At 35.2% G+C, this 24,119-nt stretch overlaps 1 protein-coding gene across 2 annotated transcripts in view; it reads left to right on the top strand.

The window, feature by feature from the left end:
- Positions 1 to 14,228: 14,228 nt before the first annotated feature.
- LOC126977024 (elongation of very long chain fatty acids protein 4-like) overlaps positions 14,229 to 24,119 on the top strand; it is a 33,389-nt gene continuing 23,498 nt past the window's right edge. The window contains exon 1 of one of the 2 annotated variants that reach the window (XM_050825678.1): positions 14,229 to 14,357. In XM_050825678.1, coding sequence (XP_050681635.1) covers positions 14,355 to 14,357 — 3 coding nt within the window. In that variant the 5' untranslated portion in view covers positions 14,229 to 14,354. Of the gene's footprint in view, positions 14,358 to 19,233; positions 19,270 to 24,119 lie in introns of those variants that run through there. The other variant, XM_050825679.1, reaches the window with a different exon arrangement.

Here is a 24,119-nt window from a genome sequence, read left to right as displayed (position 1 = left end):
AAAATTTATCTATAAAATTCTAGAATATCCCTCAATTTTTATAGGCACAACTTATCGAAACTTGCATTATAGACGTTCAAATGAGAAAACGAATAAGCAATTAAAAAGCTAGGTAAATTGTTTGAATATTTATGCTTTTGAAAGGTGATTAAAATTATGTCACTAACTAAACAGCAAACATCTGGGTAATAAATTATAATCCCAGCGGAGATTTAAATGCCTTTATCGAAACACGAACGTCAAAACTTTTTATGAACTTAATAAAATTTCATATTTCTTAGTGACAGCCTGTTTTCTAGCAATGCGTTTTGTATGAAATTTTAAAATGAATATTTATTTTATTTTGAATCACGGCGTTGGCATTGAAATAAAGCGACTATTGTTCGAAAGCTTCTATTGTTTGTACTGAACATTCAGTTGTATAATATTATGTTTGACACTTTTTTTTTTTATTGAATAGGAGGACAAACGAGCGTACGGGTCACCTGTTGTTAAGTGATCACCGCCGCCCATACTCTCTTGCAACACCAGAGGAATCACAGGAGCGTTGCCGGCCTTTAAGGAAGGTGTACGCTCTTTTTTTGAAGGTACCCATGTCGTATCGTCCCGGAAACACCGCACAAGGAAGTTCATTCCACAGCTTTGTAGTACGTGGAAGAAAGCTCCTTGTAAACCGCACTGTGGAGGACCGCCACACATCCAGATGGTGAGGATGATATCCTAACTTGAGGCGTGTCGTGCGAAGGTGGAATTCGGCAGCAGGAATTAGGTAAAACAGCTCTTCGGAACACTCCCCGTGATAAATGCGGTAGAAGACACACAATGAAGCGACGTCTCTACGCAACGCCAAGTGATCCAGCCGTTCACAGAGTACTGGGTCCCCGACAATTCGCGCTGCTCTGCGTTGCACGCGGTCAAATGGATCGAGCTGATACTGGGGTGCGCCAGACCAGAGATGACAGCAATACTCCATGTGGGGCCGGACCTGCGCTTTGTAAAGCGCTAGAATGTGGGCCGGCTTGAAGTATTGCCGTGCTATATTAATGACGCCCAGTTTCTTTGAAGCCAATTTGGCTTTGCCCTCCAGATGGCCACGGAATTGGCAATCGCTCGAGATTTCGAGACCCAGTATTCCGACACTAGGCGAGGCTTTTAGGGAAGTGTTGTCGAAGAGCGGTGATTTCCCGAGAGAGACGTGCATGGCCCGTGTATACGGCATCACCAGTGCTGTCATCTGCATAGCAATGAATGTTGGAGGTGTCCAACATATCATTGATATGCAGAAGAAACAGCGTAGGAGATAGCACACAGCCTTGGGGCACTCCAGCATTCACGGGCTTCGGGTTCGAGCAATGTCCGTCGACAACGACCTGTATGCTGCGCCCAGTGAGGAAGCTGGAGGTCCACTTGTACAAGCTCTCGGGAAGCCCAAATGATGGAAGTTTAGAGAGGAGCGCCTTATGCCATACACGATCAAAGGCCTTCGCTATATCCAGGCTAACTGCCAGGCCTTCCCCCTTGCTTTCAATAGCCGCAGCCCATCTATGTGTTAGGTATACCAGAAGATCACCTGCCGACCGACCATGGCGAAACCCGTATTGTCGGTCGTTGATCAACTGGTGACCCTCTAGGTATACCAAGAGTTGACGGCTAATTATGCTCTCCATGATTTTGGAGAGCAGGGAGGTAATAGCAATAGGCCTGTAGTTTGCCGGATCCGAACTGTCTCCTTTTTTTGGATCGGATGGACAAGGGCTGACTTCCATGAGTCAGGGACTACGCCTTTGGAATAAGAGTGCCGGAATAAACGCGTTAGCACCGGCGTCAACTCAGGGGCACACGTTCTAAGCACGATTGGAGAAATGCCATCCGGCCCGCTCGACTTCCTGACGTCCAACGAAAACAGAGCTCGCCTAACAGTTTTCTGTCTGAACTGTACTTCAGGCATAGAGCTCTGACACCGCGGGATGGTCGGCGGTGTTTCTCCGTTGTCGTCAAGAGTCGAGTTGGAGGCGAAAAGAGCGCACAGGAGATCGGCTTTCTCTTTTGCCGTATGGGCCAGGGTGTCATTCCTCATGTGCAACGGCGGCATGGACGGCTGGCTGAAGTTACCAAGAGCAGCTTTCGACAACGACCAGAACTTGCGTGTTCCGGTCGGGTAACTGGAAAGCTGCTCGCCGATTTTGATGACGTGTTTTGACTTTGCACGGGCGATTTGCCGCTTAAAAAATCTGGAAGCACGGTTGTATTTCCTCTTTAGAACTATGCAGTTCGGATCCTTTGTGCCCAGCGCCGCAACCCAAATTCGATACGCCTGTTTTTTGCAGTCAGATGCTGCTTTAACTGACGCATCGAACCAGGGCTTTGATCTGCCACCGATCGGTACTACAGAGCTTGGTATTAAAATATCCATGCCCTGTAGTATCACACCGGCTACTGCAACGGCGCAGGATCATCCGAAGGGAAACAAACCCTGCTCCAAGGGTAGGATGCAAAAAAGGAACGCATCCTATCCCAATCTGCTGACTTGTAGTGCCAAACGCGGCGGGTCGCTGGTGGTCTGCGACGTGGGCGTCGTATAGGCACTACACTCCTGACCAGGCAATGGTCGGACGTTCCGAGAGGGGCGTCGACAATGACCTGGTAACCATCGGGATGTGTAGTCAGCAGAAGATCCAATAAGGACGGCATGTGGCTATCCACATCCAGGAGCCGCGTTGGCGACTCAACCAATTGGGACAGATCGTACGCCAATGCAAAATTATGCACAGATCACCCTGCGTAGTCTGTGGTACGTGATCCAAGCCATTCGGCATTGTGCCCGTTGAAATCATCCAAGACTACGATTTCAGCGGAGGGGATCTGTGCAAGCACGTCGTCAATTGCCGCTTGAACGCAGCCCATGAGATGATCGGTTTCTGCGTTACCACTATGGGAACTGTAGACACACGCATAGATGCGGACGCGGTCCTCTAAATCTACGCGGAGCCAGAGAGTGGACAGGTCCCTACCCTCAAAATTGAGACGGCGACAGCAGATATCCTCCCTAATGTACACACATACCCCGGCATGAGGCAAAAAATTGTGCTCAATTTTGTACCCGGGGTACGTTAAATATGACATATCGCTAGGTCGAGCTATCTGCGTCTCCGTAAGGAAACACAAGGCCGGCTTCGCCGTCTCAAGGTGGTGGTGGACGGCGTTTAAGTTGGAGTGAATTCCCCTGATATTGCAAAAGTCCACGTTGAGTGTGGAGCGGGGTTCCGTGGTGTTACTGCCTCGTTTGTCCTTGGTCATGCGCGGTACTGTGCCCTCCCCAGAATACGAAGGGCAGCCCGAGCTAGAGTGCTCGGGGAGGGATTCTCCGACTCTGGTAGAGCCGGTACCCTCCTGGGGTTCTATCTCTTTAGGGACCGCTTTCATAATCTTTTTTGGGGATGGGGGGGGGGGGAATGGCCTCCGGTCCTCGACACTAACCTATGCGAAACATAGCGGCACTAGGCCGCTACTTCACGCCGGTATTCTGTGCGAGTGTGGTAATTAACCCGGACGAGTCTGGCCCGATTGTGCTGACGTCAAAAGACGGCTTCGTGCCTCTCCCACTTCTAAATCAATTCCACTCAAAAAATCGCTTTGGTGTTTTTGAGTGTCCTGGTCTCCAAAATATAAACATTGCTCGTTGTAAGTATTGTGCTAATGATAACAAGAATGTACAAGATAAATAAAATGGCTTTAAGTATTCATACTTCTTTGACTTAATTTATTAGTACAGTGTTGCGAAGAGCTGTTTCAACTGATTCCTGCCGCCGAAAAACACCTTCGCACGACACGCCACAAGTTAGGATATCATCCCCACCATCTGGTTGTGTTGCGTTTCTCCACAGTGCGGTTTTCAAGGAGCTTTCTTCCACGTATTACAAATCTATGGAATGAGCTTACTTATGCGGTGTTTCCGGGACGATACGACATGGGTACCTTCAAAAAAAGTGCGTACAATTTCCTTAAGGGTGATTTCTCTGGTTACTTAACACCAGGTCACCCGTATATTTATATCAACTTCAAAAAGATAGGTACTAAGATTTCTTTAAAATTATAATGAACTTTTATCTGAAATAACTACTTCTTAAGACCAGCGTTTGTAAAATATGTAGTTAGTGATAGTGTGGATCTATTTTTTCGATGTGTTCACAGCTGCTGTCACAGTCTATCTTGTCGTGTTTAAATTACGTACATACAATAATTATAATAAATTATTTTGCTTAAAACAAAAGTACTAATTCTATTTAATAAACATCTGGATGTGTGGCGGTCCTCCACAGTGCGGTTTTCAAGGAGCTTCCTTGTTTCCGGGACGATACGATATGGGTACCTTCAAATAAAAGCGCGTACACCTTCCTTAGAGGCCGGCGACGCTCTTGTGATTTCTCTGGTGTTGCAAGAGATTGTGGGCGGCGGTGATCAATTAACAGCAGGTGACCCGTACGCTACCCGTCGTATCCCCTGGATTCGAGATCACTCCTCTAACTACCACAGCCTGTATTGTCATACTTGGCGTCGATATATCGAGCGACGTTCAGTTCCGTGGTCACTTGGAAGAGAAGGCCAAACTGGCCTCTAAAAAGCTTGGTGTACTCAGTAAGGCGAGACAGTACTTCACTAAAAGCCACCGCCTGCAACTTTATCAGGCGCAAATTCGGCCTCACATGGAGTACTGTTCTCACCTCTGGGCGGGTGCTCCCCAGTACCAGCTTCTTCCATTTGACCGCATACAACGAAGAGCGCCTCGAATCATCGACGATCAAGTCATCTCCGATCAGCTTGATTCTCTAGCATTGCGTAGAGATGTGGGTTCTCTCTGCATCTTCTACCGCATTTATCACGGGGAGTGCTCAGAGGAGCTGTTCGGGTTGATTCCAGCGGCCGAATTCCACCACCGGACATTACGTGCAAAGTACCATCCGCATCACGTAGACGTCTGGCATTCCACAACCGCGCGTTTTGTTCGAAATTTCTTGCCTCGCACACTTTGTGGAATCAACTACCGGCAGCGGTCTTCCCGAACAGATACGACTTAGGGACCTTCAAGAAAAAAGCATGCTCCCACCTTCAAGGCCGGCAACGCATTTCTTGACACACCTGTTGTTGCGGATGTCCATGGGCGGTTGCCTCACCTCTCCCCATCCCGTGAGCCTCTTGCCCGTTGGCACCCTCTCATATAAAAAGAAAACGCTCGTTTTTCCTTCTATTCAATAAAAAAAAAAGAAATGCCATGAACAAAGTTTATTATGTACATAAAAGTTTTAGCAGCAAAGAGGTACCTGTATTTTCGCCTACAGAGCCAATACGAATAATAAACATACTTTCAGTCAAAATTCTTGTCATTCCAATTTTCCTAAGGGAATCATAAATATGAAAATAGATAAATTTATTGTTAAGTAAATATGTAACAGAAAGCTACTAACTACCCATTTATAATGGATGTTTAAATGTATTTATGTATATTTATATGAATTTATGTATGTTTAAGTAAGTATATTGTATTAAATATATCATTGTCTTGTAACCCATAACACAGGCTATATATGATTAACTTGGTCAAGGTAATTTGCTCACATATAAAAGGCGACATGACCAATCCGACAATAATTGTAGTTACGTTAGTTCCGGATAGGTGGCGCTGGTGTAGAGGTAGATTTTTTTGGTGATGCGAAACGCACTGGGCACCAAACAAAGAATGCTGGGATAGTTTCTTACGCCGCTTCTTTTCTTTCAGAGCGCCATTTGTTTCCGAAGTGGTAGTAGTATTAGAAATGACATTAACAAGAATTCTTAAGGAATCAATTTTGAGAAAATAAATGCCTTTTATGTCTTTTAGCAGAATAAAAAGAAACGTTTGTTCGTTTGTCTGCTAATTACAATCAAATATATTTCAATCACTTTAAGTTTACCTGTAAGTAATGTGCTTCATGGTTGAAATCATATTTCATCTTAAATTACTCGCATTTAATTATATTGTACGTGCTCATATTGATTGTTAAATTAAATGGTTTTCAATAGATACCGGGACCTCACTCAAATGTTTACCATTGTGGCATACAGACAATGGAAGCTGTTGAATAAATAATATTCTTAACAAAGTGCGATAGAATACAATTTGACGCACAACAACCAATCCTTTGTTTGCGGTAGAGAAAGCGAAAGGCTGCTTTCCCTCTTAATAGCTACAAAATTGCAGAAACACGTGGATTCTTAATAATGTAATTTATTCGACTTTAACCTGATCTTCAGGCTGTGACAATGTACATTAAAACATTATAACTTGTTCATTTTTTAAGCGATTTCACGAAATACTTCAAATAGAATACTTGATATTAGTTAGCACTGTCAATCACAATAGATAGATTGTTACCTTAGAACATAGCGTGTTTTTAATTTATTATTGTTTAACTTTAAAGGCACCGTTACTATAAAACTATAAAATTTATGTTTCCTTTTAAATTTATTTACAATCATTGTTCTCATGTAAGTGAACTTTTGTTCTTTTTGAATAATAAACTCTTTAAACCTAAACCTAGTTTAAATATTTCATTTAATTGATTTTTTTTCATTTATTGTTCAAATAATAATAGTTATTTATTTGTAAACGTAATCGCATCTGAGTTTATGCAATGAAACCGATAAAAAAATAATCAAATTGGTATTTTATATATTGTCTGATATATAGAGTGAAATGTAAAAGCATTAGTGATATTGTTATTATGTACCACGGGCTTCCAACATACGTTGCTAGATAATTTATAATTCAGCCAAAAAAAAACACACAAAATCATCAACACAATATAAATCGAATCCCGGTAGGTGCAATAATTTATATGATGAATATGAATGTTTGTTTCTGAGTCATGGATGTTTACATGTAATTATATATGTTTAAGTAAGTATATTGTTTAAAATAATAATATATCGTTGTCTTCTACCCATAGTACAGGCAATGTTGTCACTCTACAATCGCCGCATAATACTGGATCTAACATTCCTCAAAAAGCTGTTATCAGGACAGACAGCGTGCAGTGAATTGTTGGATAAAATAAATTTCAAAATCCCGCACAGATATCCACGAAATCCGATTACTAACATACTTGTGGAACCAGTAAGTAGGACAAATGCCCTTAAACATTCTCCATTATCAAGAATGTGTTCTGAGTACAATCGATTTTCCGCGTCCATAAAAGATTTTGATATTTTTCATGACACAGTGACAATTCTGAAAAAAAAACTAACCGCACATTTCTGTCTGTAAATAATAATAATATGTTAGTTGATATTCATACAAACTATTTCTTCGTTATATTGTATCTATTATTGTTAGTAATCTGCTTAAAATCCTTGTTAAATTTGTAGGTCGAACTGTATTTTGTATTTAAATTAATATCTTACAATGAGAGTGGTGTATGCACCAGTAACTGGCATTCATACCAGATTATAAACCTATAAGACCATAATTATTTTTAATGTTTTGTATGTAATGCTGTTGGTGTGTCAATAAATAAATAAATAAATAAATAAATAAATAAATAAATAAATAAATAAATAAATAAATAAATAAATAAATAAATGCTAATTTGGGGTAAGATAATTTGTGTAAGAGTGTGTCAATGTTATTATTACTAAATAGTATCTAAATCATAAATCGATTTTATATATATTTTTACTGTCTATTTATTCAAACAAAAAAATCTAATAACAATACTTACAATACTATGATTAGATTAAATTGAAACTATTATTACGGGGAAGCATACCAAGAATACTGGCAGCATTTCCGCGTTGGATAGCTAGGCTGATCCGTTGACCGAAATAGCTGCCAGCACCTGGGTCTCCAGTAGCCGTATTATATAAATTAAATTTTATTCTTCACGTCACTCTATCAATGTACCACATATTATAATATGATCAAACCCGACTAAAGTATAAAATACAAATTAATTATTTTTAGCAAAACACCAATTGAATAGTTGTTGAGGAAACACGAAGTGGCCGCAGAACCGTTTAAGAAATTTCCAATGTGTTCCAACAGGCACACGTTCAGAGTTCATTTGAGTATTTTTTCATAATAATACTAAATGATTCAAGAATGCTTGCTATGGTATTTCTGTTTTGAAATCACCATAAGCCGACAAAGGGCCCCAAATTTAAAATACACACTTAAACAATGAGTAAATCAAACTTGACAAAAATATATGTAGAAATTAATTTAAAGTACCATACAAATGATTTGAGTTTTCTTTAGTCTCGTGCCAGTTTTTGGCGAGTCAACACGTCCTGAGGATGCCTCGTGTAGAGGCGAAACACGTGTCGAATTGTTTAAAGACAAATATTGGCGGAATTAACACTAAAGAAAACTCAAATCATTTGTGTAAATATGGATTTTCGCAAAGTAACACCTACTTCAATAATTTTTTTTTAAAGTACTAGCTGGTGCCCGCGACTTGATCCGCGTAAATAAAGGGTTTGAAAAATAATAATCTACTTTGAAATTGAATATTATCTCATGTCCTATTCCAGTTGCGGTTCCCGTTCCCAACATATTACATGAATCTTATTTCGATGAAGATTGCTATGGCTAACTATACCATCTATTGGTATAGCTATAGCTCATCGACATGAATTTTAGTTTTTCACAAATCCCGCGGCAAACATTGATTTTTCCGGGATAAAATGTAGCCTTATATCCTTTCCCAAGCTCTAGGCTATCGCTGCATCAAATTTTATCCAAATCAGTTCAGTAGCTCCAACGTAAAAGCGTAACAAACAAACCTACATTCACATTTATAATATTAGTAGGGATTATATCTTGTTCATTTGTACGGAATCCTTCCTCTCTAATTCTTACTTGTCTTGTCCATTTTTTAAATTAATAAAGATGTTCCGGGTTTGATATATGATAATGCAGGTAATGGAGATGCGGAAATGTTTTCTCTCCACGTGTAAATTGTTAGTTATTTAAGCGCATGCAAAGGTTCTCGAACAATGTGAAAGTAAATTTAAAAAGATTATATTTATTGCAGAAAAGCGATGAGTTTCTGATGAACTCTCTTTCACCTAGAACTTAACTTTGGAATTAGCTTCTTTGCGTGATTCATCTGGAGTTGCAAGAAAATGTATGCAGCGGTGATCACTTAACATTAATTGAAGTGAAAACTTCTTCTTAGCGAAAAAGCGAGACAGTTAAAAAGGAACACATAAAGTCATAAAATTTTACGTGGGAGAAAATGAGATTGGAAATATAATACAGTGTTTTGGTACCAGGCGATCATAGTTGAAGAAGAGATTGTCTTATGTATGGTGCGAGTATACCTTAATATATTCTGACGTCACGCCCACGACGTCTGTCTTAATGTGACTTGCACACATATTTTTTTGTCACTGTTTCTTTGATTTCCGTTCCATAACTCTAATGATATGCTTGCCTTTTGATAATTTTATAAATTGAAATTTTTAGTAATCAAAATTAATAAACTTTACTTTACACGGATATACGCTTAAGGATTTTTTAATAGGTTTGAAAAAAGTACTTTTCACTAATGGGAAACTTTTTTAAAGTGAAACTTTTATTACATCGCCTCAAATTATTTTGTCTATCTATCGCATTCACATTACAATCAGCCGCGGTACTGGCTTCCGAGAGGGAGAGTAGGTTCGAACCCCAAACCTGACAAAGATTTTTTACTGAATTCTATTTTTATTTTTTGAATATGCAATGATGTCATAAAAAAATATGCAAAGATTAATATATGAATTTGTTTTTATATGTAAATGTAATAATAATAGTTTTACTTGCGTCGTGGTCTTATAAAACCACATAATTTTTTCCATTTGTGTAATTTTACTAACAAAAAATAACTTTAAATTAAACTCTTAACTTATGTATTACTAATGTGAGGTATATGTTTCAATTTGTTATTTTTTTTTAATGTGATATCATACATAATGTAGATGAAGCCACAACCTGAGAGTTGAACAAAGCATACAAGATTTTACGACGATACGTCACTCCAACGGTTAGCTCAGTTGGCAGAGCAGTGGCACGGAACGCCCGAGGTCGTGGGGTTCAAGTCCCGCATCGTTCATAAAATTTTGTTCACAAATTTTATTTGTGTATATATTGTCTGTTTAACTATTCGGGTTTATTTTTGATACTTGATATTCAAAATAGAATGCACAGTGTTATTTCAAGTGAAAGAGCTATTAAGACACAAGATAACCATCTCATCATATTATCATAACACTTAATAGACCATTCCAACTTCCTTTCGACTCTTCTGTAACAATCTACTACAATTTGTTATTTTTAAAGTGATATCCCTCTCTTCTGGGTTTTATTATACCAATTAAATTTGTAACCAAAATTTACGAGGCTCATGGAGCCGAACAATCTTCCTTATTTACACACAAAAAAAACCATACGTCACTCGAACGGTTGGTTCAGTTGGAAGAGCGCTCGAACGGAACCCGAGAGGCAGGTTCGAGTCACAGTTAGAAAATAAGGATACCAACGTGGCAAAAGAGTATGGTAACCTGATCACTTACAATCGGATGACCAGTATATTACCTTGTCTTCTTCTTTAGCTCTAATAAATATCTACTTGTTTAAAGGATGCCTTAGAATCTGAGAAAAATAGGGGTATAAATTCCTATAGTGGGTTATCTTCCCTGATATATGTGAATAAATAAAATATGTTACTTTAAGATTGCCTCGGGTCAATATAGCTCAGCATCATTGTCGGGTTAAGTAATATACTTATTAAATAATTGGGAATGGCCCTGGTCACTCTGGCTCCTTCTCATGTCCAAGTTACGTCAGTTGGACATGAGAACTACATGCTGGGGCTGCTGCTTTGACTTCCGAAGACAGCAAGCGTCTTCATCTTTGTGCCGTTTGGTGTCGAGATACTTGAGTCGTGGGCCCCGAGGCGCGGAGAATGTACAAAGTACTATCTTCCTCAATAAGGCTACTGGAAACCCAAGCGCTGGCAGCTATTTCGGTAAACGGATCAGCCTATCCAACGAGGAAATGCTGTCGGTATTCTTGGTACAATATATAATAAATTACCCAATGAATTGAAAGATTTACCGTTCAAAGTTTTTAAAAGAAGACTGCATCAGTGGTTAACAAATAAGTGCTTCTATAGTTTAAATGAATTTTTCAATACAAAATGAATTAGTCTATTTGATAATAATATATGTAAATTGATATACTTTTATGACATTGAATTTGTTAATATTATACATAGGTACTAAATGAATTATTAAGTTATTTACGTCTCATATTATAATATTATATAAGTATTAAAATTTCATTTTATAAATATTATTGATATCATTGTGAAATCCGACATGTTTCAATATAACAGTACGATTAGTGTTTAGACAATTTTGTAACATATTTTGCATGTCAATTGACGAAACATATTGGATTATCCATTATATTGTTAACACCTTAAGTACAATGTTTCCTGCAAATAAATTTCATTTCATTTCATTTCATTTCATTTCATTACACTTCCCCCTAATGATAATTGTATCTTGATGTAATTATAGTATTGTAAATATAGTCATAGGATTTGTTTTGTTTGAATAAATAAGAATACTAAATTAAACATATTAATACAGATATTGTGTGCTAGAAGTAATATTTTGTAGGCGCTAAAAGAGTGTTTGGTTCACATTCCAAAAAACTTGTTACATGGAAGAGAGATTTTTGTATTTTTTACTTGAGCTGTGCGAACTTGCTACTTGCAAAACTTTTGATTTATTTGCGAAGTTCAGAGCATTAGGCTGGAATGGCCCAACTTTTGACGAGAGCGAAGGAATTATAGTTATAAGTAGTTGATACTAGCGTAGTTTGATCCATCGCTTGATGATGCAACAAAAGAGTCTTGACTAAATACTCACAATATTCTACCGTATAGAAGAACTATTCGTGCAAAAGAAGAACAACTCTTACGAAAATATACATAAATAACGATTTTTGCAAAATTAGGACAAATGAGCGCACGGGTCACCTACTGCTAAGTGATCACCGCCACGAACATTCACTTGCAACACCAGAGGCTTGACAGGAGCGTTGCCGGCCTTTAAAAAAGGTGTATGCGTTTTTTTTGAAGGTAACGGAAACACCGCACAATGAAGCTCATTCCACAAAATTGTTGTACGTGGGAGAAATTTCCTTGAAAACCGCATTGTGTGCCAATGACCGCCTGACTGATTACCACCATAACCACAATATATAAAAACTTACATAACATAACAAAAGAAAATTAATTCAAAAACTTGAAATTATAATGTATAAATTATATTATAATATATTAAATTGTTAAGACGCCCTGTTTTATTTCTTTAAAAATAAACAAGATGAATGTAAAATTGTTAGACATTAATATACCGGCCCTGTTCAAGTTCAAATTCTAATAATTTTATTCAAAATTAGACTAGAAGTCACCTAGTGGACATCAAAAACTACCCCCCATTCAAAAAAGTATGCCTCAGACTTAAGAAGAACGAGCGCAAGAAAAGCAGCGGGCTTTTTTCCATAAAAATACCGTTACAATGTAATGATGAAAAAACTAATTCAATTCATGAAAACACAGAACAATTACGATAAAAACACTAAAATTAAAATGCGGTCCAATTTGACAGGAGACTAATGGACACTAAATTGTTTCAAAATGGTGTCTATTCCGTCTCTTTCTCACACCTAGGTTTTAATGTTAGGTTAGTTATTTCACTTTCACACAGGGTTTGTCTATTACGGTAGTATAATATTAAGTTTATGGTCATATGGGTTTATTTATGTGGGTGACGGTAGACTCCAATTTGGATCCTCTACTAGGATTCTTTAAGTTTTTTAGTCAAATTTAAGGTAAAGTCACTGTGGGTGAGAATACTATTTCATCAAAAACGGTACAGACGGGTAGAAATATCGGGTCGCGGTGTTTGTAGTTAAACTCCTCCGAAACAGCTTGATAGATTCTCATGAAATTTTGTGTGCATATTGAACCGAATCGAACAACATCTATTTTTCATTCCCCTAAATGTTAAGGGTAATAAGGGTAGTCCACCCCTATATTTTTTTTTTTAATTTTTAGATAAATTATTTATTTTTTTATGATTCAACATTAAAAAATACGTACAACCCTAAATTTTCACCCATCTACGATCAACACCTATCTTTGTATCGATATTTTAATATTATTCTATTCCATCCACAGATACGCAATAGAGTTGCAAGATTATGATGAGATGTAGTATGAAAAATTTTATGTACGATATATACACCAAAATTTTTTTTTAATACTTTATATGGCAATACAACGTTTGCTGAGTCAGCATTTAATGGGATATTTTTAGATAATAACTATCAAAAAATATCTCATTAAAGTCGAAAAAAATAACACGACTAAATTAAATAACAAAGCGAAGTCAAAGCAAAATAAAAACAAAGAAAAACAATAAAAATAATGAAAAAATAAGACACCCAGTGTATGCTCATAAGTAATAAGCATTTCCTAGAGTATGTGGCCATAATCAGCGGCACTCATTCCCAAGAAATGTCTCTTACGTCCCCCTCAAAACAATGATTTTATATTACTGGCATCTCTAATAGATTTATGGCAAGTCATTTACGATTTTGGGCAATATATAGTTCCATTTTCTTTTGCCATAAAAAGTCATAAAAGGCATTTATTTTCTCAAAATTGATTCCTTTTTGATGTCATTTCTAATATACTAGACACTACTACCGCTTCGGAAGCAAATGGCGCTTTGGGAGAGAAGGAGTGGCGCAAGAAACTCTCACAGCATTTTTTTTGCGCTCTTTTTAATCAAATATTACAATATTGTATTTTCATTGCTTTTGCTATAAAATAATGTTGGATCACTTAGATATTCAGCTGTGGAGTAGTAGGATTTACGACAGAGCCATTTTTTATAAAACATTTAAATTTGTTTATAGATATTGCCCGAACAGTGGCTGGGACTATATAATAAAAGTGTATATATGTATATATTATACATATATTACGTTATTGGTTTTTCGGCAACTCAAACCTATTATAAACCTATTAAAATGAGGAACCGTAACATACTGACTTAAACGTTTAGTAACACAAGAGAATGTGTTGAGTATCTTCATAATGGTGGTTATGCAAACTATGTAAAGCTGTTATCACTCTCGCACAGCCTTCACAGTGGTCCGTGCCGCTCAGTTTACCTGTGAAGAAGGCTACGCCCGCGCGCCTGCGCACAATAGCGTATGTATTACTGTGAATGTAGTGCGTGTATTTTAATTGTTTATGGTAAGTTAAGCGAATTTTAGTATATAATATTAAATTTTTAAATCATATCAAGATTATAATTGCAAATATTTTTATCAAACAACATAGAACTCGGGTAAAAATCGAAGAATAAGAAGAATTTGTAATATGTACTATTGTATTTATTTTTTCATTATTTCAGGTTTCGATCATTATTTTATTATTCTAGTATTCTATAGTAGTATTCTATTAACTTTTTAAATATGCCTTTTATAATAATGAATACATGGTGAATATATTTTGCTGAAATATGATATTTATTAAAATTTCATTTCAATAACAATAAATGTAGCGTGTAAATAAATAGAAATATTTTCTCATTTAAATCTCTTTCTACTCATTCCAAGTATTATATAATTAATTATCATGCAATAAAGAATTCTACTTCCTTACTATAATTGGGATGCCCCTGTATAATATAACGCCAAAAATTTATCATTAAAAATTTATAAATAAAAAAAAAAGTTTAAAATATTATCAGGACATTTATGTAAATAATTTTATTTCTCATCTCAAAAGTAATGTAAATTTCATATTTGAATTACTTTTCAGTCTTAAAAGCTGTAGTGACCATCTGTTTATTCTATTGCCCAAGGCAAAAGCCTCTAAATAGCAGTCTCTAAGGTACCCAAATTCATAATTAAAACTCCTTAAAAAAACAACTAAAAACTTAGTCTGTCTTCAATACCCACAAAATAAAATGCTCAGCGAACCTAAAGAAGTATTTACTTCAAAAATAAAAAATGTTTTAAAATTCACAAGTAAAATATTAGATATTGGTAATGAATAATTTTATGACGAGATGACGGAAAGGAAGCATACAATAATTATAAAATACTACGTAGCTACTGATTAAATATTAGTAGATGTAGCACAAACGCACATAAGATGATACAATAAAAAAAAATCTCAACTATCCCACTATTTATGAACGCAAAAAACATTTGGCTTTGTACAATGATAGATTGGGCTCGCAGCAATCTCTTTTATCACTATTTTAATATACAATTTAAAGGTGCGAATTGCTCACGAAAAATAATCTATCTAACATCCAAGTAAATGTCTCAGAAAAACCTTCATCCCAAGGATCACTTGAGACGAAGCAATATAGTCATTGGTATGACCGCATTATTAAAATGGGACAAAACATCGTAAAAATGACAATTTGTGTGCTAAATTCAAATGACTTTGTTACAAGTTTTCAATAGTCTATAAAATATAAATAGTTATGCAAACTTAACAAAATAAGACTTCTTCGTGGTGTTTTTCTGTTATTATTTTAGTATCAGAATCAGTTGGCTTAAAACAAAAGCAAATTATTTTAATGTTGATTCACGCGTTTGAAATAAATAAAGACATTCTCAGTTCAAACTATACCGATTAAAAATATACGCGTTTCTTTAAGTTATATTTTATTAAATTATTTTCTCAGTGTTAATTAGATGTTAATAATATTAGATGTAATTAATATTGATCCAACCAGTTGTTTGTTTTCTTCGGTCGATTGGATAATCAAAAATAATTCAAATTCAAATATTTTTATTCAAAACAGTTTGTAACATCACTTATTGAATATTGTTTTTGAACTTTGTTATAATCTGGTTGAGTTTACTTATTGTAATAAAATACTATTTACATTTGAAACAACAACATCAAAGATTATTGACGTTCGCAACCCATTGCCAGGTTGTAATTATTCACTCCATTCCAAATCGTTGTCCACTGTCGTATACCTCTCTATGAATATGATCAACCTATTTGATGTCACTCTGTACAATTTAGCCCAGGTGGACGTGTTCAAAGGAATACTAAATGTAAGGGGACTTATCAATATACAGTAAGCGACAACTCTTCTACAGTGAACTAATACGTTCTATTTTCTTAAGAGCACTTTAGTACGATTTACATTGAACCGAAATACATTTACATTACATTACTTTATTTGTGGTACACTAGTTTCATTTCAATTAGATTCTCGTAACAATGTATTATTCAACAATTAGGACAAATCATGGGTAATAATCATTTGTATATGAGTGTTGAATAATATTTTCAGTTTATGAGATTCTCTTATTTAGACACGAATGTTGCGACCGCTAGATTAGTGTACTTCAGTTATTTTCACAGCATCATGACGTACGGTATTTTACTAAGTGGCGGCGAAATACATTAAAAATGGGTATGTAGAAACGTGATAAAGATATTATATCTTTATATTCATAGTTGATTGACACCGGCCCAACAGAAGGTTCACTTCAAAAGGATTAATTAATATGTAATTAATTATTAGACGTCTGACTGAATTTCTCCCAAAGGTTTGCGTGCTGTAAAGCCTGCCTGGTCATTGGGCAGCATTCTGAAAATGCCAATAACAAAATTGTTAAAATCACACCTTTCCTACTAAAGGGATTTTAATATAATACGCATGACGTCTCACGTCTTAAAATGTATCCCGACATCCGTTATACATCGGGATAAATTTTAAGATTCGGTCCCATAAGTATAGTGTCCCGGATGTGTGGCGTTCCTCCAGAGTACGGTTTTCAAGGAACTTTCTACCGTACTCCAAAGCTGTGGAATGAACTTTATTGTGCGGTTTTTCCGGGAGGATATGACGTGGGTACCATCAAAAAAAGTGCCTGCACCTGCCTTAAAGGCTTTCATCGCTCCTGTGATTCCTCTGATGTTGCAAGAGAATGTGGGCGGCGGTGATCACTTAGTACCAGATGATCCGTACGCTAGGTTTTTCTCCCTGTCCACAAAAAAAGTCGTAAAGCAATCACGTGCTATTATGGACCAATCAAACGATTAAAAATTCTGTAACATAATTTCTTATTAAACATTAAGAAAAGTAATTTAATTATTGTTATTATGCTAACAGTTGATCTGATCGGAAATATTTGTTTGCTAAGTGAAAGTGTTAGAGAAAGCCAATGGAAAACGGTGTTACAAGCCTTGTTATATTCTTGAAACTAAATATTGAAGTTGTCAAGTGTTTAGTTCAACTGTCGGCTTTAGACGCGATGGAAAGTTCGTTTTATCTGTCACTGATTTATGACATTTCTACAGATATGAATTGAATTGTTGAAGTATATTTATTTATTTGTGAGTGCAGCTTTAAGATTGGCCCAGTTAATACCACGATTCTGCACGTCAACTAGCAACATATATTTTATTAATTGATTTGTTCAATACGCATAATAATAAGATAATTCTTCTTATTAAAAATACATTGAATGACTCACATTTAAATTAGTCTATAACACATGTTCCTTATCAGACAAAGTATTGATTGATTTAATGTAGATAGTATAAAAAAAATATTGGAGTAGGCGTTACTTTGCGGAAATCCATAATTATACAAATTATTTGAGTTTTCTTTAGTGTTAATTCCGCCAATATTTGTATTTAAACAATTCGACACGTGTTTCGCCTCTACACGAGGCATCCTCAGGACGTGTTGTCTCGCCAAAATCTGGCACGAGACTAAGTCCTGAGGATGCCGCGTGTACAGGCGAATCATTTGTATCATTTGTATGTAGATAGTATCGTTAAGAAAAAAATGTACAAAATAATGTTATTAAACAAATTTGTTGTTTATTTTATCCAGTAGTACCTAAGTGTGCTAATACTACTATTTGAATCGAATATTTTTGATTTTTTGAAGTACATTCTAAGGTCACAACCAATTAAATGTCTCCTGTATCTCTGGAGAAACATTTATGTTCAGAGAAACTAGACATTTGTAGGAAGCTGTTTACGTTTTCACAATATTCTCCCGAATGATATTAAAAATTTGTCTATTAATGTTATGTTTTAAAACATGTTAAAAGTAGATTGAGTAATAGGGCCCATAACAGTTTAAAATACTACATTATTTATTGGTTATTGAGTGTCTGTTATCATTTCATGGCCCCTTTTTCTTTATAAAAAATGTATTAAATTAAAAATTAATCTTAAAAATGTTAAACCCTATTAGTAAGTTATATATAATAAGTAATTAAATAAATCTGTTAGGTTTTTTTGTTGAGTTTCCGGGACAGGCTTCAGGAATTTATTTATTTTATTTGTTTAATCACTTGTTTTTCCATTTTTCAACTTACACGAGTAAGTCAAAACGTTTGAGTCATTTTGGTGTATCACCGTTTATGTTCAATAAATGATTGTTATTTCTCTCGAAAACTTCAAAAGATTTTAATAAAAATAACTATTTGAAATACATAACACTCATCCTGCCAAAAAAGATTACACTTTAGAAAAAAATATATCTCATCGCAAAATATACTTTAAATAGAAATAAAATTACTATGTACACAAGAGTTAGTTTTGTGCTTTTATTATTATAAAGACACTAGCCTCAATGTTGAATAAACAACACTACGATATATTTATCCCTCTCAATTTTGGTTATTCGTAAACTAATTACTTATTATTATATTATCTGTATTTTATACATAATAATAATAATAAATAAAATTATTAATTAGTTTTAACAAATTCTCCATAATAAATAGTGGCAAGAACCTCCTTTTAAGCATATAAAGAATGCTTGTGCTCCACTCTTTATTAGCCTTAAAAAAACATACTTAGAGAACATAATAATATTATAAATAATTTTTTTATCCCTTAAATAATCTTATATCCACAAATACTTTAATAGTATTGCTTTTACACGTTTTCACAACGCACGACGGCGTTTTTAAAATATTTTATTGCAACGCAAACTGATCTGTGACATACGATGGCAAATATAATAAAAATAATGGCGGCCGATCGCCTTGTATTAGTGTGTGTGCGTGGGGCTATGTGTGTACACGTTTACCGGCTTGTTTTGGTTTACACCCTTATGTAAGGTGGACACGGAGTCCTTAATTTTTACACGTCAGTGCTCACGGTATGTAATCGATGTTTGAATCATCTAATTTGATAAATAATTTTGGATGTTATGATATTTCAAGAAAAAAGCCTGTTAGTAATATTTTTTAATATATTTTTTATTCAAATATCCTAATTATCCTGAACGACTAGACTATACATATAATAAAATCGTTAAAATGAAAAAAACTGTACATTAAATATTTTTTAAAAAGATGACTCGCTTCTACAAACAATACGGAAGCCAAAAAAGTATTTTATAGCATGTCCGTCTGTATGTCAGGACTCATCATCATTCAGCCTTTACAAGTCCGTGTATTCATCATATAAATAATTGCACTTACCGGGATTCGAAGCCTGGACCTCTAGCTTAGTAGTCAGGGTCACTAACCATTCGGCTATATGGGTCGTCAATGAAAAACTTAAAAAAAAAAATATATCAATTCGTTTAAAAAACATGTGACACTCATAATATCAATGCTAAAAATAAGGATAAGCTTGCTGGTCATGTAAGTCGACTTTATAAAGTTTCAAATATCTTGCAGAGGAATTTGTATAAGTTTTTACAATAAGCTCCCTGCTGACAGACAGAACTTACCATTAGATGAATATAAATCAGTTCTAAAGAAAAAGTTTTATATAAAAGACTACAATAAAATATCTGGATCTAAATAACCCTTGAGACTGAGCTGCAGAGCTGTTACACGTCTGTTTTAGATTGATAAATGTAATTATAGTTAAAGAAAAACTTGTAATACAAATCTGTTTTGAAAAGAGCAACCTTAGAGTTTCTTGCTCGTTCTTCTCTAAGGAGATCTGCTTTCCGAATAAGCTGTATGAATAAGTGACATATTTCAAGTGTAATAAAGTATTTCTGATTTGATTCAGATTAGTTACACATGATTTAATAATAAAAAACACCCCTTATTATATAAAAATTATAAAACAAAGCTATAATAATGAATTAGAAATAATTAATTAGAAGTTTTTTGTAGTAATCATAAAATAAAATGGCTGAAGAGGCTGTTAGATAGTCTAAGGTAATATTTTAGTTGACTATTCTTTTTTGGTTTCTTCGTTCAATCTTAGAACAGGCAAAGGGTTCGAGCCCATACAGCCAGTTGGCGGTTCTTATTGTCATTCGCTCTGTGTTCCAAAGAGGATGTAAATATATGTTTTATACTCAGGTGAATGTATTCTACTATTGCGTTATTCGTATTTTCGGTGATTTTTCTATGACTTGGACTGCATTACGGAACCTAATGAATTTTTATTTTGCCATTATTTTATATACTTTTTTTAATATTACTTTTATAACTAGTTAGGACTCGGAATATTGACGTAGATTTAACTTGTGTGTGCTATGCATTCGCAATGAGTCCTAGCAATTTAAGTTAGGTTAAAATTACTTATTATTACCTTTTCTGTATTTTATACATGGCGTGATAAAAATTAGCCTATATAATATTTTTATTCATGCAAAATAAGAAATCTATATAAGTAGTACGTACTTTTTTCGTTTAGCCCTGACATACAGACAGACATTTTTTGTTGTAGATTTTGACGTGATATTAGAAGTGAAGTAATTATGAGGTGAGTAAATTGATAAATGCAAAATATTCGGTCAAATAACACTCATTCAATAATAACTTTATTTGAATGCCCATATCTTGATTATGCAACTGTTAATAAAACTATAATGTACTCTAATTTGGACACTATAACGATTCATCAAAAATTTGGCTCAATGATGTACTTACTTTATAAGTTAATTTAAGAGCACGGAGTTTTTATACATAGAATAAAATCAGATAGATTTTATACGACAACTATTGAAAGAGTCTGTACGCCTTAGCATAAAATTTTTGATTTTTGACGAGCGCAGTTGTAATGCTGTTCAGAATTTTTGGGTTTTTCAATAATCCTGAGCGGCACTGCATCGTAATGGGTAGGGCGTATCAATTTCCATCAGCTGAACGTCCTGCTCGTCTCGTGCTTTATTTTTATAAAAAAAATCTTTAACTAAAATCGGAATATTGGATACTTAAGTCTCGAGCGATTGCCAATTACAACTTCTAGCGTACAATAAGGCGAAGGTTAAGTTACAGCAATTCTGGTGTCCACCCAGTATGAGTTAGAAACTTTCTACCTAGAGCTGCTTGAATTGTCAGGCATACATCCCAGCTTTCTAGTACCAAGTGTGGCACTGCAAAGAGACTTCGCTTCGTTGTGTGTCCTTTACCGCATCATCACGGAGAGTGTTATGATAAGCTGTCTCATCGGGTTCCTGCCGCTGAAGTCCACCGTTGCATGACACGTCTCATTTTTATATCTCATCCTCACTATCTAGATGTGTAACTTTCCTCCACAGTTCAAAGACCTTTTCACCATGTCCTACTAAGTTTTGGAATGAATGTACACTTAGCTACAAAAGCAACGCTATTGAGATTCATCTAGAGTGAAGTAGGAGGAGGACCACGGAAAAGTATAATATTTATATATCCCGCATGCTTTACAGCTTGTAGGTATTATTACTACAAAGTATTTTATATTAAAAAGCATAAAAATTTATACAATGAATTGGGAGACAGCAAAAGATTGAAACACAAAAAGTTCAGGTATACCTCAGATTTCTGTCTTGATGTTTACTTCGAACATGCAGACAAAGATTGTGGATTAAATGAAAAATGATATGACGACTGACGAGATTTGGTGAGAGATGAGAAGAGATGAGCAGCTGACTTACAGCAGAAAAAAGCTGATATTGTTATACTAGCTTGGATCTAAAAGTTTATGTAGAATAGTTATTCAATAACTATCATTGCTAATCAATCGTGTATGAAAGTGTATTGCTTATAGTAAAGATGGATAAATCAATTTAACCTCAACTTAATTTAGTCTATTACCTATACGCCTACTTTTAACTGAACTTACTTTTGGTATTAACTACGAAACAATAAATAACATGCTTTATTGTAAACTTCAGTAATGAACATCATTGCATACTAGCATGATTTGATAAGAAAATTTTTATCCTATAATCCTGAGTTACAGAGAGAAGAATATATAACTGAATTTTAAAGCAGAATGTTGTCTAAACATTTTTTTTATTAGCCTATCGGATCCCACTGCTTAGCAAAGGCCCCGCCTGCTTTACACTATTTATTGCGATCCTGTGCCAGCTGTGACCAAGTCTTATTATAGGCATTCAGATCATCACACCATCATGTTCGGGATCTGCCTCTACGTCTTTGCCCGTCTTTAGGCACCCAATGCCTGACGACCTGTGCTCATCGGTCTTAGTGCATCCGACATACATAACCAGGCCAATTCCACTTTAGCCTGGGAGTTTTTTGTCCCACATCAGCAATGCCAGTAGTGGAGTCTGGTCAGACTGGTTCCCAGAATACTGCGCTCCATACCTATACTAATAGTATTATAAAGTTTAATATATTTATATGTATAAATATTAAGTATAACCAAGTATAATGGACTGTATTTTATGACAAAAAAAAATTACATTAAATGACGAAGAGAGGCGAGAGCCTAGTATACAATAAATTAATATTTTTTATTGACATAGTGAAAGTGTTCGGTATGTGACACACAGCAGTTAAAGGTTAAATGTTACGTGAACATATTGTAACCTTTAAGCCGAAAGCCTGTCTTTTTTTAATAAACTGAATTATCCTGTTCCCTGTCTGATGTTTTCACAAGAGTTATAATTCGTGGTTCACGTAATTTGATATAGTACTTATTGCAGATGGTTTGTGTTTTGTGTTAATGATATAATTCTAGCTACTATACACATTCGGATATCATTCAGCATAGTTATTACATTGGTTATTCATATGAATTACTTGAGAGCTGTGTTCGAATAAACATTATTTTAATAATTATATGTAACTGAAAAATATGATAGATATCATCTGATAAGTTTGGCATGGATTTATTAAGAAAATATTAGTTTTAGATTCAGATTTTTGTTTGATTCCACCACATGAGCAATTCACACCCCTAAAAGTTACTGTTTAGGCCGTTTTTACCTTAGCTACCCCAACGTTGTATGAGACACGTATACACTGTCATTTTTTTATCTCATCCGAATCAAAATACAAGTCCTAAAGATACACTAGTGGGTGTCTGTGATTTTTATTCAAGTAGATTTCGTTTCATACCTTTATTACTTGTCAACCAATCAGAATGAAAGAAAACTTAAACGGAAGCTCCACAATAGATCAGCGAAACATTCAGATTGATTGAGCCATTTCTGAGATTATCATGAACTAGCTGACCCGGCAAACGTTGTTTTGCCATATAAAGTATAATTCACGCGATAGTTTTATAAGTAATAAAATATTGCCTATATTATAGCCTGTACATCATTTTGTTCTATTGTCAATAGTTTTTGCAGCGCACGCAAAAATAGGTTTTCGATTTTACACCCTGTGTTACAAAATAGCAATTTTGTTACGGATCCCTTATTTTGAAAAAAACATAGCCTATAGCCTTCTTCGATAAATGGACTACCCAACACTGAAAGAATCATTCAAATCGGACCAGTAGTACCAGAGCTTAGCGCGTTCAGACAAACAAACAAACAAACACTGCAGCTTTATAATATTATAGTATAGATTTCTGAAAACCACCTTTTTGGCTGTGGTTTTAAAGTACCAATAGTAGAATTAGTTTTTTTGAAGATACGATATTAAATGACACGGAGCGTTTACTATGCTTCTACCTGCCACTCGTAATATAGTAAAAAGCTCAACTCGAACGCAAAAATTATAAATATAACGACAATAGCCTATTATTAATAGGCTTCCAAGCCGAAATATCACGGATGTCGATACAACTTTAAAAGAGGAG

Source organism: Leptidea sinapis, chromosome 43 (assembly GCF_905404315.1).
Source record: "Leptidea sinapis chromosome 43, ilLepSina1.1, whole genome shotgun sequence".
Classification (NCBI taxonomy): Eukaryota; Metazoa; Arthropoda; class Insecta; order Lepidoptera; family Pieridae; genus Leptidea; species Leptidea sinapis.
This window is presented reverse-complemented; position numbering and strand designations above follow the sequence as displayed.